The sequence below is a fragment of the Lontra canadensis genome, unplaced genomic scaffold, assembly GCF_010015895.1.
Source record: "Lontra canadensis isolate GAN:19392208 unplaced genomic scaffold, GSC_riverotter_1.0 scaffold20, whole genome shotgun sequence".
Taxonomy (NCBI): Eukaryota; Metazoa; Chordata; class Mammalia; order Carnivora; family Mustelidae; genus Lontra; species Lontra canadensis.
The window spans coordinates 23,133,613-23,152,064 of NW_022631014.1; the positions used below are offsets into that span (position 1 = coordinate 23,133,613).

The 18,452-nt window shown below is 41.2% G+C and overlaps 1 protein-coding gene across 1 annotated transcript in view; it reads right to left on the reverse strand.

Moving 5' to 3' along the window:
• Positions 1-16,184, reverse strand: part of SUSD5 (sushi domain containing 5) — a 56,393-nt gene extending 40,209 nt beyond the window's left edge. The window contains exons 1-3 of the mRNA XM_032860913.1: positions 16,094-16,184; positions 5,215-5,392; positions 1,170-1,288 (exon numbers count right to left, since the gene is read on the reverse strand). Of these exons, the coding sequence (XP_032716804.1) occupies positions 1,170-1,288; positions 5,215-5,392; positions 16,094-16,184 (388 nt within the window). The remainder of the gene's footprint in view (positions 1-1,169; positions 1,289-5,214; positions 5,393-16,093) is intronic.
• Between the last annotated feature and the right edge of the window lie 2,268 nt (positions 16,185-18,452).

Here is an 18,452-nt window from a genome sequence, read left to right on the forward strand (position 1 = left end):
TGCTGATCCAAAAAAACAGTGGACTAAATAAATCGTTGTTTTAAGCCACTAAATTCTGGGGTGATATGTTACATAGCAAAAGCTAACTGATACCCTTTGTTCACCAGGGAAGGAGAAGACTCAGAAGCCCCACTGAGATCATTGAGATCATTGAAGAAAGAAGACCATGCTCTTTTTCTTGTAGCTCTGTCCTCTCTCAGGGATCTGAAATTTTGCCTATGTTTGGGATTCAAAGGAGCATCTTAATTTCCTTACGTGGTTTTGAAAAAACAAACCATGGATATTGCTTTCGCCAAGCTTTACAGAGCAAAGCCATGTCATTCAGGAGCTCTACTGGACAGATATCAGAAGACTCTCATAACACACTCTTCCATAGCAATGAGCAAATGAAGCTTTTCTGGGGGAAGACCCTATAGGAGCAGAGAAGCTTGTTAAGTATCTAAGTATCTAGTATCTAAGTATCTAACAAGCACCAGCCAGGGCCTTGTGGTTCACCTGGCTTTCTGATTTCCCAACTCCTCCAACCCCTTCCCAGGAGATTAGAATTTGGTGCCTCTACGATGCAGCCTGAGGGAAGTTTCTTTTTGGGGAAAAAAAGATTTTTTCCTTGTTCATGTGCTGTCCACCATGAAGAGAGACTGGAGGGCAAGCTGCATCAGCAACTGTAGCAAATGCTGTCAGGGGTCTGCCCACTCTTACCTAGATACCTTTACCATTTCCATGCAGTGGGGTTCCCAGTGGGCATCTTTGTGTCCTTGTTGGAGGGTGGCACTCAGGCTACTGGAACCCTTTGCCAGTACACAGCATAAACCACAAATGCCTGGGAATTTACATCTGCTGTAGCAGCCCTTAACCAATGACTGACAGGTGCAGTGGTATAAATACCCCTGCTCTCTCCCCCCCCGATCAGAAAAACTGGTGACCTCTACTGTCTCCAGAGATCGCCTGTAGGACTGAGACAAGGTCACCCCCACATCACCGCCAATGCAGACTCTGCAGTTTTGTGACACCCCTTGCTCAACTTCCTTTCTCTGCCCACTGCCCCACTGCCCTATTGGCTTTTCTTTGGAAGACTTCTTTATCTCAAGGTTTGCCTCTGGAGAATGCAACTTAAGATGGCGACAACCATGTGCACCCTCCAGAACCTTGACAAAGGCTCTGGCACTGACCTTCATCCTTAATACAAAGGGCACTGTACGTGGCACCAGGAGCTGGGTTGCTTTCAATTCTCACATCAATGGCTCTCATGATTTGCTGTTCATTGCTCCCCTTGCTACACACGGTTGTCCTGAAACAAAGAAGACACTGTGTTAGGAGGACTAAGAATAGGAAAAACAGTTATTTTCTGCCGTCAGTTCTGAATCAGCAGAGATTTTTTCTGAATTGAGATCTTTGACTGAAAGTGTCTGTGTTAAGGAAGTAGTCTCCCCCAACAAATGCCTCCAGTCAGGAAGACACAGGTGATGCCTCAGTCAAGGCCACATTATCAGTTCAAGTTTCAGAGTAGGTTTATTTCACAAAGTGCTGCTCTTCTTCTTAGTTCCTTTCTCTTTGAGGGGGTTTGTTTCTGTTCTTCTTCAGATTTCTTAAAATGGATCATTACTAAGCTCATAAACCTTTAGCCTTTTCTCTGTTCTAACACAAGCATCTAGATGTTTTACATTTCCTTCTAGGTACAGCTTTAGTAGCATCTTATAAGTTTGAGTATGAAGTATCATTCAGTTCTACATACATGCTACTTATAAACAAACCATAATTTATTCTTTTCCCATGATTTATTTAGGAATGTCATTGGCAAACAGCAAATAGTAGAATTTTAAAAAATCTTTCTTTTCTAAATGGAGCATCTCATCTATTTTAATCTCATTTAATCACAGATCTCTTCTTGAAATCTGCCATCTTTCTATTAGTTCCACACATTCTTTCTTTCTCTCTTTTCTTTCCCCTATTTTGATTGTTTGAACCTTTTTTGGGCATTCTTTTTTTCATATTGGTCTGGAAGTTATATATCCTTTTACTATCCTTTTAGTGGTTATGACTTATTAATATTTAATATTACTTTTACCCCTTTCTCCAATAATACAACTTAAAAATACTTAAAATATGCTATGTATTAGTATACTTAAAATACTACCTGACCTATGTGCCATTTTTTAGTGTTTAGTATTATTATTACTGCTTTATACAATTACATAATTTCATCTTACCCCCATATTTACTCTTACCATTGATTTCTTTTTTTGCATCTCCAGCCTTCCACCTGAAATTATTTTTCTCCTGCATGAAGATTAACCTTTAGTGTTTCTTTTAGTGCAGGTCTGATATAATGGATTTTCTCACCTTTTGTCTGTCTGAAAATGTCTTTATTTATCTTTTATTCCAAGAAGATATTCTCACTGGGTATAAAACTCTGGATTGACAATAACTTTCTTGCAGCACTTCGAAAGTAACATTCAGTTGTTTGGGGGCTTTCATTGTCCACTTATTGTTGCTCCTTGGAAGATACTTGTTATTACTTTTAATATTTTTCCTTTGTATTTGATTCTTAGCAGTTTCACCATGATATGCCAAGTTTGAATTTATTTGTCCTACTCAGGTTTTGTAGGGCTTCTTAAATCTGTGCCTGGATAGAAGTTTCATATTACTTTTGCTCCTTCTTTCAGAATTCCAATTACATGCATCTCTTCCTTTGACCCTTTCTTCTGTATTTTCATCCTTTTTTTCTTCTCTTCTTTATTCTGGATACTTCCTCTGAAATATCTTCTAGTTCACTAATTTCTTCTTTGGCTCTTTTTACATCAGCTGTTAGATCCATCCATTATGCTCTTAATTTGAGTTATTGTGTTTCACTTCTAGGGTTTCCATTTGGTTATTTTCATAGTTTCAGCCTTTTTCTAAAATTCTCCTTCTTGTCTTCTGAATCTTTGAACATTTGAAAAAGTTATTTGAAGTCTGCATCTACCAATGCAAATATTTAGAGTTTCTCCTTGCTGTCTTTATTGTGGTTGCCTTATCTCCTATGTGACTGGTTATTTTATATTGTGGGACAAATCCTATATTTTCTAAAATTGTTTGTGGAAATAAATTGCTAGGATAATGTTATTCCCTTCTAGAGTGGATTTTTAAAATCAGTTCTGCTAGCTATCAGAAACACTGGAACTCCAGTATCATCCAGCCACATTCATGGCTCCAGAGAATTTTAAGTTATACTGTGGCTACTATGAGGGCTTGTATGCTTCTTCCAATTTACTCATACTCCTGGGTTATAGCCCTGTAAAGTCCCAGCCCAAACTAAAGGACTCTGCAGGCCTGCCTACACAAAACCTGAATTCAGATCTCTGTCCTAGTCCTCTGAGGCTATCTAAATTGCTACTGTTTTTCAGCCATCCTTTATGGAATCTGCAAAAGCTTCTAGGAGACAATTGGTTACCAATTCTGTGTTTACCACTCTAGGCCTCCATTTTCCTCTGGATTTATGAGTACACTCAACATAAATTCATGGACATACAGATCTACTACAGGTATACTATGCAATCAATTGCAAGATGCACCAGGCATTTAATTAATTGATTTTCAGTGTGGAGGGGGATGGCTGTATAGAAAATACCCACAGTGAAATGTATATACCAATGATCAGATACTTCTTGGTTCCAGAAACAATAAAATACTTTTATTTTTAGTATTAATATATTGTATAGTAAATATATCAAACAAGTATGTTTGCTACAAAGAAGTATCATCTCAGCAATGCAGAGATCTACTAATAATGTCCTAACACTTTACAGCAAACCTTTCCAAAGACCCAGTCCCGATTTGTAATGCCTGGGAGATGGGAAGTCTGGCTCCAAACTGGCTCTTCAGAATTCCCAAAAACCCTGGTTATCTGATGCAATGATAATAACAGAGTTATGAAAAATATCTACACCATGGAAACATTTGACTACACCATGGAAACATGTGCATGTAGGACCTGTTTTTTCTGTTTAGAACCTGGATGTAACATGTCCAGCAGACAGGGCCACAGTTTCAGAGTCACTGAAAAGCTTTGGAGGTAGCCTAGCTGTCCTCTTTATTCAACTGCTGCTTCACATGTGGCACAACTGGAGTTGTAAGTCAGCCTGGTTGTGTGTGTTTTCTATGGCCATCCGCCAGCCCATCTTCAAGGTTATTATCAGCCAAAGCAGTTGTTGGAGTTCATTTTGCTCTTTCACATTCCTGTGGCATGAAGGAGACAGTGGAATGGCTCCTGCCTTTTCTGAGTATAACTAAAGAAGCAGCAGAACGAATGGGCAGTTTTCTCCTAGCTGGCCACAAGAATTATTTCTCCACAAGGATTCCTTGGGTCAGGAATTCAGACAGGGCATGATGCGAATGGCTTGTCTCTGCTCTCTAGTGTCTGGTCTCAGGCCTGAGCTGGGAAGACTCACAGACTGGCAGGAACTCGACAGCTGGGGGCGGGAATCACGCCAAGGCATCCACATTTCTGGCAGTTAATGCTGGCTATGGGCTGGACACCACTGGGGGCTGTCTGTGGGTACACCTATGTGAGACATCTTCCTGTAGCCTGGGCTTCCTCACAGCGTGGCCCACTCAGGATAGGCAGACGTCTTACATGACATCTCAAAAGTGACTGTCCCAGAAATCTGGGCATAGATTTTTTCCAACCTAACCTCAGAAGTCACATGGTCTTGCTCCTGCTGTATTCTGTCAGTCAAGGTGATACTCTGCTGTCCCTGATTCAAAGGGAGAGGACACACACCCTGCTTTTCAATGGGAGTAAGGGGAAAGAATTTGTGGCCATACCACCCTCCTATTCATATGTTTGTAGACGAATAGCCACAGAGAAAAAGAGATAATTATACCAGTTAAGAGTCACTACCTCTGAGGTGCGGAAAAAGAGAAAAGAGAAAGAAAACTTGGTACTTGACACATATCTGTATTACTTGAAATTCTTTACAAGCATGTATTATTTTTAACTTAAAAAGGAAATTCAAAATAACAAAGAGGGGGGAAACTATGACAGAACTCCACAAAAATATTTTTATTTGAGAACTCAAAACAAGAATGTGCTGGAAGCTACTGCCTGTTGCACTTTGCCTATCCTGGCACCTCAATAAAATAATGACTGAGCTCCCATATCAGCCCTGGTGGGGTAGTGGGGGTGAATGGGAAGGAGAGCATCTCCCCCCACCTCCCTGCCCACACCTGACTTACCCCAGGGTGCCATCTGCCAGCCAGCCGGTGGTGCACACAGCAAAGGCACAGTCCTGGACCACCGTCCGCAGCTCTTCCGCAGACACCAGGTGAGCGCCCCTGCTCTTGCAGGAAAGCCGAGCCACCTCCAGTTCGAGGCCCTGAGAGCCATTCTGAGACTCCAGCACAAAAAGCTTCCCTGTGTGGGGACAAGAACGAACACAGGCTTACTCCAGGATTCAAGGGAGTTTAACCTCAGGCAACTCACTCTCTGGCAGACACCTGTCAGAACTAGAGTTTCCCATTTGCCTGAACACCTGAGGGCAGCAGCTATCCTTTGCATTCATCCTGGGGACTAGGTGATAACAATTACGTTGGTGGGGTTTTTGTTTTTGTTTTTAGTAGGCTCCATGGCCAACATGGGGCTTGAACTCAGTACCCTGAGATCAAAAGTTGCAGGTTATACAGACTGAACCAGCCAGGCGCCCCTTACTTTGGCGTTTTAATCTGTTTTTTGCTCCTGTGTTCTTTAAAAAAAAAAAAAAGTTAACTCTGCTCTGCTCTGGCATGTTTACCTGGATAAACCCCTCAAATCTTCCTTTCTACAAGCTATTTTACAAACACCACGTAGTAAGGCTCAGTGTCCTCCGTTTGCCTGAGTTGGGTCAGTTGGTGTCCGGGGCACTGATTTAAATCTCAGCTCTCCCTTCTTCTGCCTGCCTCAGCCCGAGGGTGACCCCACACACAGCTCTCCCCATTCCCTGCTCTCTGTCTTATTGTCTCAGGACACTACCAGGCCCTTCCCACAACGAGTTTCCCTGTGTTTGCTGCCATTTCTCTTGAACTAGACAAGGTAGCAGATGCTATGCCTGGTGCACCTTGGCTCCCTGCAGCATGTGGGCATGTAGTAGGCCTCAAAAGACGTGTGTCAGATGAGCTCAATGGGAACATTAATTCAGGCAGACGTGGAAGCTGAGGCTGAAAGCAAAAGAGAGCTTTAGGCAAGAAAACCACGGAGGAGGAGGAGAGCAATGCAGTCCCTAGGAGCTTCCTGTAGAGGTGAAGCAATGCCTTAGATAACCTGATCAAGTTTAATGTGGGGACATGGGCACCTGGGTGGCTCAGTGGGTTAAAGCCTCTGCCTTTGGCTCAGGTCATGACCCTGGAGTCCTGGGATTGAGCCCCGCCTCGGACTCTCTCCTTGGCAGGGAGCCTGCTTCCCCCTCTCTCTCTGCCTGTTTCTGCCTACTTGTGATCTCTGCCAAATAAATAAATAAAAATCTTAAAAAAAAAAAAGGTAGGAGATAAAAACACCCAGTTAGAATGAGACACTTCTATTAGCAAAATTCTCATAATATACTGATTTTATTAGAATGAGAGGGAAATTGGAAGGGGAGGTGAACCATGAGAGACTATGGACTCTGAAGAACAACCTGAGGGTTTTGAAGGGGCGGGGGGTGGGGTGGGAGGTTGGGGGAACCAGGTGGTGGGTATTGGGGAGGGCACGTATTGCATGGAGCACTGGGTGTGGTGCAAAAACAATGAATACTGTTACGCTGAAAATAAATTAAAAAAAAAGAATGAGACACTTTAACTGTTATCAACTGCAAAGTAACTATAACAAATATAACAATCTCTTAGCTTTGGAACCAAAGTTATGAGAAAAATGCAAAAATGTTTCACAATAAACATATCTGTAGGTGACTGGTCCTCCCTCAGACTTGGTACCATTGTGCAGTACACAACCTGAACAACCATACTTGATGACCCTGCCTGGAGAAGCATGTGCCCCAAGACACTTTTGTATTAATGGCATTTGCTTCTGGAAAAAAATTTTGAAATTTAACTGAGGTGATGATGGCCAAGCCCCTGAGCAAGGGGGCTAAAAGAGAAAACCCAGGGCTCACAGGGTAGGGAATGTGATGGACCTCCTCCCCACTGCATACCATCTCATGCACACATTAATACGCAAAGCTTGGACCCTGAAGGGTTAAACTCTCAGGATAAGAGTGAACAAGGATAAACAACATTCCCTGCCCTCATTCTCAGGGGACTGTTGGAAGAATTGTCTTGGTGCTAGGAACCCAAGTGCTAATCCTCATTGGGAATTGCAGTCCTAACAAAAACTGGCCTCTAAGATACTTTAAGCTGTTAATTTAGCTTAAAGTGACATGATATTGACATTTATCTAGACACCTGGTAGGAGCAAACAAATCTTGTCTAGAGAAAAAAATATTTTCATCTTATGTTTCAGGAAATCCCATGCAAATATTTTTTCAAAGACAATGACAAAGATAGTAAAATACAACTAAGTGTGTAGGAGACAAGGCACCACTAGTAAGAAGCAACATATATAACATTCAGCAGACACTGACCCAAAGAGAAATCTGATACTTGTATTGATAGGCATAGATTATAAAACAGTGATGATTACTATACTTAAAGGAATAAAAGACAAGTCTGAAAATACCTGCAAAGAATAGAAACCTGTAAAAAGTGGCTTGGCTGATCCAAAAAAAGACCAGATAGGACTTCTAGAAATTAAAGATACAGTGATAAATTAAAACTGCAATGGGTGTTTTTGGCTGCATATCAGACACAATTGAACAAAGAACTTATCCTTGAAACAGAAATCAGAAGAAATCATCCAAAATGTAGTAAAGAGTTTAAAAAGATGGAAAATAATAAGATAATAAAGAAACATGGAAGAGAGAATAAGATTCCAGAAAGAAACCTTCACATTTACAGGCAACTGATTTTCAACAAGGGTGTGAAGACTATCCAATGGGAAAAGAAGAGTCTTCTCAAGAAATGGGGCTGGGACAACTGTACAAACACATGCAGAAGTGTGACATCGGACTCCTGCCTCACTCCCCACACGATAGCTAACTCAAAGAGAATCAAAGACCTAAATGGAAGAGCTAAAACTGTAACACCTAGAAGAAAACATAGGAAATCTTTGTCATCTTGGATTATGCAGTGATTTCTTTAGATAGAACAGTAAAAGCCCAAACAATCAAAGAGAAAATACATAAATTGAACTTCATCAAAATTTAAAACTGTTTGCTTCAGAGGACAAAATCTATAACGCAAAGTGAAAAGACAACCCACAGAATGAAAGAAAATTTCTGCAAATATACATCAAATAAGAAACTTGAATATAGAGGGGGTGAAGAACTCCAACAACTCAACAACAATTAAAGAAACCAAACAACCTCACTGAAAATGGGCAAAGGACTTGAAAAGATGTTTCTCCAAAGACGTTTCATAAACTTGAAAATCAATGCTCAACAGCACTAACCATTAGGGAAATGCAAATCAAAACTACAATTAAATACCATTTCATACCCATTAGGATGGCTATTTATAAAAAAAGAAACAACAGAAAATAACAAGTATTGGCGGAAATGTAGAGAAAAATTGGAACTATTATGCACTGTTGTTGGGATTATAAAATAGTGCAGCTGCTATGGAAAATAGTATGGTGATTCCTCAAAAAACTAAACATGGAATTACCATGTGATCCAGCAATTCTACTTCTGGGTATATGCCCAAAGAAATAAAAGCAGGCACTTGAATGATATTCGTACAAATTCACAGCAGTAGTATTCACAATGCCTATGGGCAGAAGCAACAAAAGTGTCCATCAACAGATGAATGGATAAACAAAATGTGGTGTGTATCTATCTGTGTGTATATATATATATATATATATATATATATATATATATATAAACATACACACACAATAGAAGAGAATTCTATTGAGAATAATAGAATTAATCAGCCTTAAAAAGAAGAAACATTTGATACATTTGATACAACATGAATAAATCTTGAAGACATTATATTAAGTGAAATAAATCAGTCAAATTACAGAGGCAGAAAATAGAATGGGAGTTACCAGGGCTGGGGTGGGGAGGAAGGAGAACTAATGCTTAATGGGGACAGAGTTGCAGCTGGCAAAGATGAAAAAGTTCTGGAGATGAGTGGTGGTGATGCTTGTACAACAATGTGAATATACTTAATGCCCCAGAACTATATATTTAAGAAGGGGTAAAATGGTATTTAAAAAACGGGCAGGGGTGCCTGGGTGGCTCAGTGGGTTAAAGCCTCTGCCTTTGGCTCAGGTCATGGTCCCAGGGTCCTGGGATCGAGCCTCGCATCAGGCTCTCTGCTCAGCAGGGAACGTGCTTCCTTCCCTCTCTCTCTGCCTTCCTCTCTGACTACTTGTCATCTCTGTCTGTCAAATAAATAAATAAAATCTTAAAAAAATAAAAATAAATAAAAAATGGGCAAAGGATCTGAACAGACACCTTTTTAAAAAAGATTTTGTTTATTTATTTGAGAAAGACAAAGAGCAGGAGCAGCAGGGGACAAAGGGAGAGGGAAAGGGAGAAGCAGTCTCCCTGTGGAGCAGGGAGACCCACACATGGCTCCATCCCAGGACCAGGGGATCGTGACCTGAGCCAAAGGCAAACACCCAACTGACTGAGCCACCCAGGTGCCCCTGAACAGACATCTTTAAAGAAATGGCCAATCAGCACATGAAAAGATGTTCAACATTATTAGCCAACAGAAAAACATAAATCAAAACCACGAGATATTACTTCATGCCCACAAGGATGGTATCATCAAAAAGACATTTTGACAAAAATGATGGTGAGGATGTAGAAAAAGTGGAACCTTCAAACACTGCTGGCGGAAATGTAAAAGAATGTAGCTGCTTTGGAAAACAGTCTAGAAATTTCTTAGTTAATAGCAATTTCTCATAGAGTTATCATATGACCCAGCAATCACACTCTCAGGTGAATACCCAAGAGAACTAAAAACATAAGTTTATATAAAAACTTCTATATGAATGTTCATAGCAGAATTATGTGTAATAAATAATAAATTGAGTTCATAATTGTAAAATTGTGTTCATAACAGCCAAAAAGTAGAATTCACTCAATGATCATCAACTGATGAATGGATCAATAAAGTACAGTATGAATATCCAAACAATGGAATGTTATTTGGCAGTGAAATGAAATGAAGCGCTGATACATGCTGCAAATGGATAAAAACATTATGCTAAGTGAAAGAAGCCAGTCACAAAAGACCACATATTGTGTGATTCCATTTACATGAAATGTCCAAAACAGGCAAATTCAGAGACAGAAAGTAGTTGCCGAGGACTTGGGGAGTTGAGGAGAATCAAGGAGTAAATGTTAATGGATATAAGGTTTATTTGGGGGCAAAAAAAACTGTTCTAAAATTGTGTGTAGTGATTCATAACTCTGTGAGTATATACTAAAGACCAGTGAATCACACACTTTAAATGGGTGAATTGTACGGCATATGAATCATATTTCAATAAGCTGTTATTAAAAAAGGCATCGCTAGAGAACAGGTTCTGTTATGATGATAGTTATTTCATGAGTAATATAAAATAATTTTAAACACTTAAATAACAACTCTAGACTGAAAGAAGGCAATATTAACAAAACTATAGGGAGAACTGGAAAAATCCACAGTTAAAATTAATAATTTTAAACACTATCCTCCTCAGTAATTGATAAAACAGGAAAACTTGGGAAGAATATAGAAGATTTAAGCAACAAAATTAACACAGTTGATGTAAGGACCAATGCACAATACTGTATACTACAAAATACACATTCATTTTAGACACACAAAGGACATTTGTAAAATTGTTCAAATACTGAGCTACAAGATAAATCAAAAAACTTTTAAACACTCAAATCATACAAAGCATATTTTAAAATCACAATACAAATAACCTAAAATCACTTGTTTCATTTATCGAACACTTATACAGTGTTTACTATGGGCCAAGTGTTATTCAAATTACTTGATAAATACTCATTAAATTAATCTTTATAATAACTCTGTGATGTAGGCGTTATTATTCCTATTTTTTAAAAAAAGATTTTATTTATTTCTCAGAAAGAGAGAGAGAATGTGCATAAGCAGGGGTAGCCACACAGGGAAAGGGAGAATTAGGCTCTCTGCTGAGCAGGGAGCCTGATGCAGGGCTCCATCCCAGGATCCTGGGATCATGAGCTGAGCTGAAGGCAGATGCTTAACTGACTGAGCCACCCAGGCACTCCTATTCTCCCAATTTATAGTTAAGATTTAGTATTAATGATTTGTCCAAGATCACACAGCTGGGATACAAAACCAGCGTCTACATCCTTGATCCTAAGCACCAAATTATACTGCCCCTTAATAGCAAAATAATAACTAAAATCCCCTTGTGCAAGGAAGTTACAAAATACACTTCTAAATAAATCATGGTTCAAAGAAGAAACCACAACTGAAATATTTTTATGTAGTGACAAAAACTGCTAGAGAAACTAAAGTAGTATTTGGGGGACATTTATATTCTCAAATGCTCATATTACAAAGATAGAATAGTTGATAACCAATGATCTAATTTTCTATCTTAAAAACACAAAGAACATAAAATTAAAGTTTCTAAAGAAGTAGAAGGAAGAAAATAAAAATGGAACAAAAATCAATGAAATGAAAAACAGATATACAACAGAGAAAATAAAGCAAAAATTTGCTTCTTTCTAAAGAATGATAAAATTGATAAATCCCTAGCAAAATTAATCAAGACAAAAATAGAGAAAATACAAATTAGCAATATCAAGAATGAAAGGGGACATCACTACAGATCCCATGGACACTGAAAAGAAAACAAGATTTTTATGTTATATATGCCAGTACATTTGGACGAAAATTTAGATGAAATGGACAAATTTCATAAAAAAGCAAACTTAACAAAACCAACTCTAAATGAAAAAGAAAATCTGAGTATCTCTTTACCTACTTAAAGAAATTAAATTCATCATTTAGGGGCCCCTGGTGGCTCAGTTGGTTGGGTGTCTCCATTCAGCTCAGGTCATGATCCCAGAGTCCTGGAATTGAGCTCCATGTCAGGCTCCCTGCTCAGTGGGAAGACTGCTTCTCCTTCTCCCTCTCCCCTCCACCCCGCCCCGTGCCCTCCCTTCCTCTCTCTCTCTCCCACTCTCTCTCTCAAATAAATAAAATCTTAAAAATAATAATAAATTCTTCATTTAAAATCTTCCCATGAGAAAAACTTAAAAAACACATATGACCTCACTATCAAACACTAAACAAAGCAAAACAACAGCAATCTTTTTTTTAAGGTTTTTTTTTTTTTAAGATTTTATTTATTTATTTGACATAACACAAGTAGGCAGAGAGGCAGGCAGAGGGAGAGGGAGAAACAGGCTCTCCACCGAGCAGAGAGCCCGTCCCAGGACCCTGGGATCGTGACCCAAGCCGAAAGCAGCCGTTTAACTGACTGAGACACCCAGGCGCCCCTTTGCAGCAATCTTTTCAGAGAACAGAAGAGGGAACAGCTTCCCAACCTATTTTAGAAATCACCATAATCCCAGGGGCACCTGAGTGGCTCTGTCAGTTAAGTATCCAACTTGTTTTGGCTCAGGCTATGATCTCAGGGTTGTGACATCAAGCCCCACGTTGGACTCTGTTCTCAGCATGGAGTCTGTTTGAGACTCTCTCCCTATACCTCTCCCATGCTCACTCTCTCTAAAACAAACAAACAAACAAACAAACAAACTAATCTTAAAAGAAAATCATCATGATCCTGATGGCAATGCCAAGAATATTTTAAGAAATGAAAATTACAGGCAAATATATCTCATGAACACAGAGTCAATAACCCTAAATCTGTTTTTTCACTCCAGGCTCAGTTCTAGGTTCTCTCTCCTCACTGTGAAACCTTTCCCTAGGATTCTATCCACACACGTGGTTTCAAAGACCATACTTAACACAGATGACTCACATTTTTCTCTTCAGTCCAGACGCTTTCCATCCACCCCACCCACCTTTATACCTCCACCCTCTCTCACCTGCACAACTAAAATGGCATCCTATACAGTCTCTCTATATCTAGTCTTGCCCTGGTCCCATCCATTTCTCCCTACACCACAATCAGGGTGATCTTTTCAAAATGCAAATCTTATCATTCTACTACTGGAAATCATCCAGTGGCTTCCTTCCCTTTTTGGACTAAAACAAAACTTTTGTCTATGAGGACCCACCTCATTCTACCCCCTCCAATTTCCTTAGCATCATTTCAAACCACTGCCACTTTGGACTCTTGGCTCCAGGCATTCTGTGTCTTATCACATGGCCCATTTTCCCTGCTCACAGTTTTGTTTTGTTTGTATCATGCTATTCTCTACCTAGACATTCATTCTTTCCCCTCAGACCCTCCTACACCAAATCCAAACTTTCTAGTATATACTTTCATAGTATCTCTATCCTTTAATTTCATCACCTATCAAATTTGCAGCTTCACATTCCATTCATGTAATGATTTGCCTACTGACTCTCTAACCCATTGGATTTTAAGCTACCTGATAGCAAGGACCTATTTCTCCTCACCATTCTATCCCCAACAGTGAAGGTTGTACCTAGCTTACAGTAGATGCTCAATAAATTATATGTTGAATTAATGAATCTTTGCCTGTAATGCATTTAATATGCATTCAATTAATGTGAAAAATTTTCAGTTTCAAAAGTATTTTAAAAGTACAATAGAAAAAAAGGAAAAAATACAGAAATCTTTTATATATCAGGTGCATATCTTACTAGCCAAATGTAAACTAAATGTTCTTCATTTGAATTTATCTCACTGTCTTATTTTTAATAGGTCAATAGAGTTTTTAAGACCTCCAAGTCTCTCTTCAAATGTCTATAACACATCACAGTTTAGCTGAACCTTTCTTCTTCCATCACTGTAGAACACAAATAACTAAATGTGGAAAGTGGTAGTAGTTAAACTTATATTTGGTAAAGAAAAGAATCCTTTCATAATATAGGTTCTAATTCTTGAATGGCTCTATTATAAAAGTTGGAACTCAGCAAATGGAGTTTCTTGAAAGCAAGTGTACCCATAACTGGGGTAGGGGGAGAAGGAAAGAAAGGAGAAGGGAGAAATGGAAGCATTTCTGGCAAGGAGCAACAAGAAAACAAGCTCTCGTGCTGCTGTTACTCTCTCCTTCTCCAGTGATATTTCTGCCTCCATTTTTCTATGACCCACCTCAAGCCAGAGAGGTGCAAAATACTGATCTGTATTCATTTGGCATTCTATTTAAGCATTAACAATAGGGTGAAACTCTAAAGCTTCTTTGACTGCAGAGATAATTCTTTAAAAGGAATTAAGTTGGTACAATAGTATACATTGTTAAAAAGTTAATACTAGCTCCAATTTATTTTACTTACATTCTTTAAAATCAGCTTAATTTTCATGACTCTGGTCAGGCAAAAAAAATACTACAGTAAAAAATGAATATCGGATTGACTGCTAAGAGGTATGGGATTTCGTCTGAGGGAATAGATATTTTCAAGAGTTAAATTGCGGTGATGGCTGAACAACATAATGAATATATGAGAAACCACTGAATTGTAAATTTTTAAATGGCAACTTTTATGTGAATTACATCTCAATTTAAAAAATGAAGTTATTATGAGGAGCCTTCAAAGTTAAAACTGTTTTCTTCTCTAGTAATCTAAGGTTATGAAGAAATAAGACATTCATCCTTAATTAGGAATAAAGAGTTTTTCAAGCTGGCACTAAGGACAAAAGTACCAAAAATTCTAAGATAATATCTGGAAGTTTCTTCTTAATTTCCCCCTTTCCCTAATCACCATGCTTCTTTTTGTGGAGCCTTCTCATTTCACCCGATATTGCTTACTAAAAATCAATGACGTTTAAAAATACACAAAGCTGGGGGCACCTGGGTGGCTCAGTCATTGAGTGCTCTGCTCAGGTCCTGATCCCGGGGTCCTGGGATAGAGCCCCCCCCATCAGGCTCCTTGCTCGGGGGGGGGGGGGGGGGGCGGGGCGGGGCGCTGCTTCTCCCTCTCCCACTCCCCCTGCTTGTATTCCCTCTCTCACTGTGTCTCTGTCAAATAAATAAATAAAATCTTTTTTAAAAAAGACACAAAGCATCCCAAATCAGGCGAGGGTTTTTCTCCTTCATCAATGTAATTTGTCTCAAGCTTGGATTTTCTAGAAACTTCTCATGGATGTGAGAACAGCTGGCTTCTTTTCTCTCAGATTCTCCTCCACCAAGTCAACAGGGTTTTGTTCCAAAATCAAAATACAGCTGAATTAACTTTTCAAAACTTAGCCGATATAGGCTCTGATCCTGCCAATTTAAGGGAAGTACTGAAAGCTTAACTGAGGTTCAAGAAGCAAAAAACAAACAAACAAAAAAAAGCAGGTCGATTCTTTTAACCTGTAATAATCTGTTCCTTACCTACTTCTCCAGCTTTGTGTCAAACGACATCCTCACCTTGCAGTCTCGGTCCCAGCAACTTCATTTATTCCATTTCTCCTGCCATTCACAGGGCCTTTGCACATGCTATTTCCTCCCCCACAAGACATTCTCTTCTCCCCTTTATCTAGTTGATTCCCACTCATCTTTAAAATATTCTTGGACCTAGCCAAACTAGCAAGGGAAGAATCTTCTCCGCCCTGTCACCAGGAGGACATTCAATACACGTGGAAAGTTCTATCTCTGCCAAAGAGGTTCCAGGGCACCCTAGACGTGATTTCATTGTGATAGACCTCTCAGGATTTTCGAAAAGCTAACGGCGGGCTGCCAGACCATCGCACAGGCTTTCTCCAATGCCTGGAGGTTCACAGGCCGGGGTTGGGGTGGGGGGCGCTGGGGCGAGCGGACACTCGGTGGGTCAGGCGAGGGATGCAGGGTCGCCCGGGCGCCGCTCGCGTCGTTCCCTGCCAGGCTTGCGGGGAGAGTACCCCAGCGACCCTCGGTTTCCCCACCCGGACCCCACGCGCCACCCCCGGCACCCTGCGCACACTCACCATCCGCCCGCACCGAGAGGCGCGGCAGACCGAGCAGGAGCAGCGCCGCGGCCCAGAGCTGGGCGCGGGGGCCGCGTCCCTCCGCAGCCATGGTCGGGGCGTCCACGCGCGGCTGGCACGAGCGCGGGCTCCCGCGGCGGGAGCGGCTGCGCGGCCACTGCCCCTCGTGCTCCACTCGGCTGTGCGCACTGCGCTATGCTCCGCGGGCTTCGCGCCCCGCTCGCGGGAGGGAGGAGCGCGCACAGCTCAGGGAGGCCGCGCGCCCGGAGCTGCCGCGTTGGGGCCCCTAACTCCCGGGGGTCTCGTCCGAGGCGCCGGGGAGGCGGCTGGACCCGGCTGCGCCTTCGTGCCGGGCACCTGGAGGCATCGGTACCAAAAGAGCCAGCGCCGGACGCCGAGCTCCCGGGGCGCCGCCGGGGCGGAGGGTAAGGGCGCGGGGAGGCGGGGAGAGCACAGAGCCGGCTGCAGGGAACCCCCGCCTGCCCCGGGGACCCTCGGCGAAAGGGTAACGCAGTCTGAGAGGCCGGGCTCTCCGGGAGGACCGTTCAAAACCGAATGTCTAATTCTGCCCTCTGCCTCTTGACTTTGCAGTTGGCGTCCTCCCACAGAGCAGGAGCATGTGTATGAAAAAGAAGACTCTAACTTGCCAGCCTCACTCTGAGGAGTGAAACGCACGCAACAGCGAGACTCCTCCTAAAAGCGTGGCTTGAAAGTCCCTCAGAGAGGAGCGTCTTCCAGACGCTTCCTTCACGACCTTTCAAGGTACGCCCTAACGTTTCTCAGCACCCACAGCGCCAGCGCGGTTGTCACCGTTTTCACACCTTCCAAATCAAGGCTTCCTTGACCTTGACCCAGGGCCCAAATTCCGGATTCTGTTGGTCAGGGCTGGGAACACACATTCTAAAGTGTCCCACCGAATTCTGCTGCAGGATCCCCTGCTCTGGATTGGTTCCTTTTCCCCATTCACCCCCTGTCCTGTTCATAGCATTAGCATCATTCAGCGAGAGGAGGAGGATTGGCATTCTTCGTGCGTGGAGTAATAAAGATCAGTATTGTAACTGGGGCATCCGTGACACTGTACAGTTTACAAATCCCTTCCACCTTAACGTACTGGTCAGCAGATACGTGTAGTGAGTGCCCAGAGTGTGCCTGACCCTGTGGGGGTCTCCTATCTGTCCAAAAAAAATGTTCAAACTTAAATGACAGGTACTTAAGGAAGATGAACAAGTGATTGGTGCTAAAAGGAATAGACGTTTGTCCCCAAGACAATGAACTAGGACACAAACATTGAAAAGCTACCTACTTTCTTTTCTAGGGTAAAAACTAGAATTTGAACGCACATTTGGTTTACTACGGGTGTCATTTTTCAACTCATATATTTTTGAAGTGTACCGAAAAGATAATCTCCTCTCCTTGTTCCGAATGTCAACGACAATTAATTCCTTTGTAAAATAAAACTTTTCTTTTAGGGGCTCCTGGGTGACTCAATCCATTAATAAAATGTCAGACTTCTCAGTTCAGTTCAGGTCATGATCTCAGCGGTTGTGAGATTGAGCCCTTGGGCTCTGTGCTGAGCATGAAGCCGCCTTAAGATTCTCTCTCTCTCTCTCTCTGCCCCTGTCCTACCCTCTCCCTTAAAACACACATACACACACACACTCACACACAAACACAAAACTGTGCTTTTAAAATAAAAATGTTCTGGGGCATTAAATGCAGTGAGACCTGACCATCATTCACATGTAAGTGTAAATCAATTTACTTAGCTACTTCTCTTCTAACAGCTAGCTGGTAACCTAAGGAGTGAGACTTCACATGTCTGAGTGGGAGGGGACCTTTTAAAGCCTAATTATTGCTGAGAATGGAGGGGAGGGAGGCACCTGCTGGAGCTACTAACTGACTCTCTCAGGATCTGTGCCACTAATGTGTTTAGAATAGTCAATTGACTATTACTGTCTAATCCTAATGACATTTTAAAGTTTGTCTTTTTTCAGATCTGTCTTGGCTTGTCCTAATTTGGGGAGATGGTGTGCTCTAAAGGTTTGGTACAGCCGATTTAGAAAATTCTTTGGTACTTTCCTATACAGTTAAATATACATCTCTCCTGTGACAATTCCACCTCTAGATATATATCCAAAAGAAATAAAACTTATATCCACAGAAAGATATGTACACAAATTTCACAGCAGCTTTAGTCACAATAATTAAAATTGGAAGCAACCCAAACATCACCAACAGATGAACAGAAAAACAAACCGTATCATATTCACACAATGGACTGTTATATAGTAATCAAAAGAATGAAATACTCATACACTCAATAATGTGGTTGCTGAGTGAATTATACTTTATGATTCCA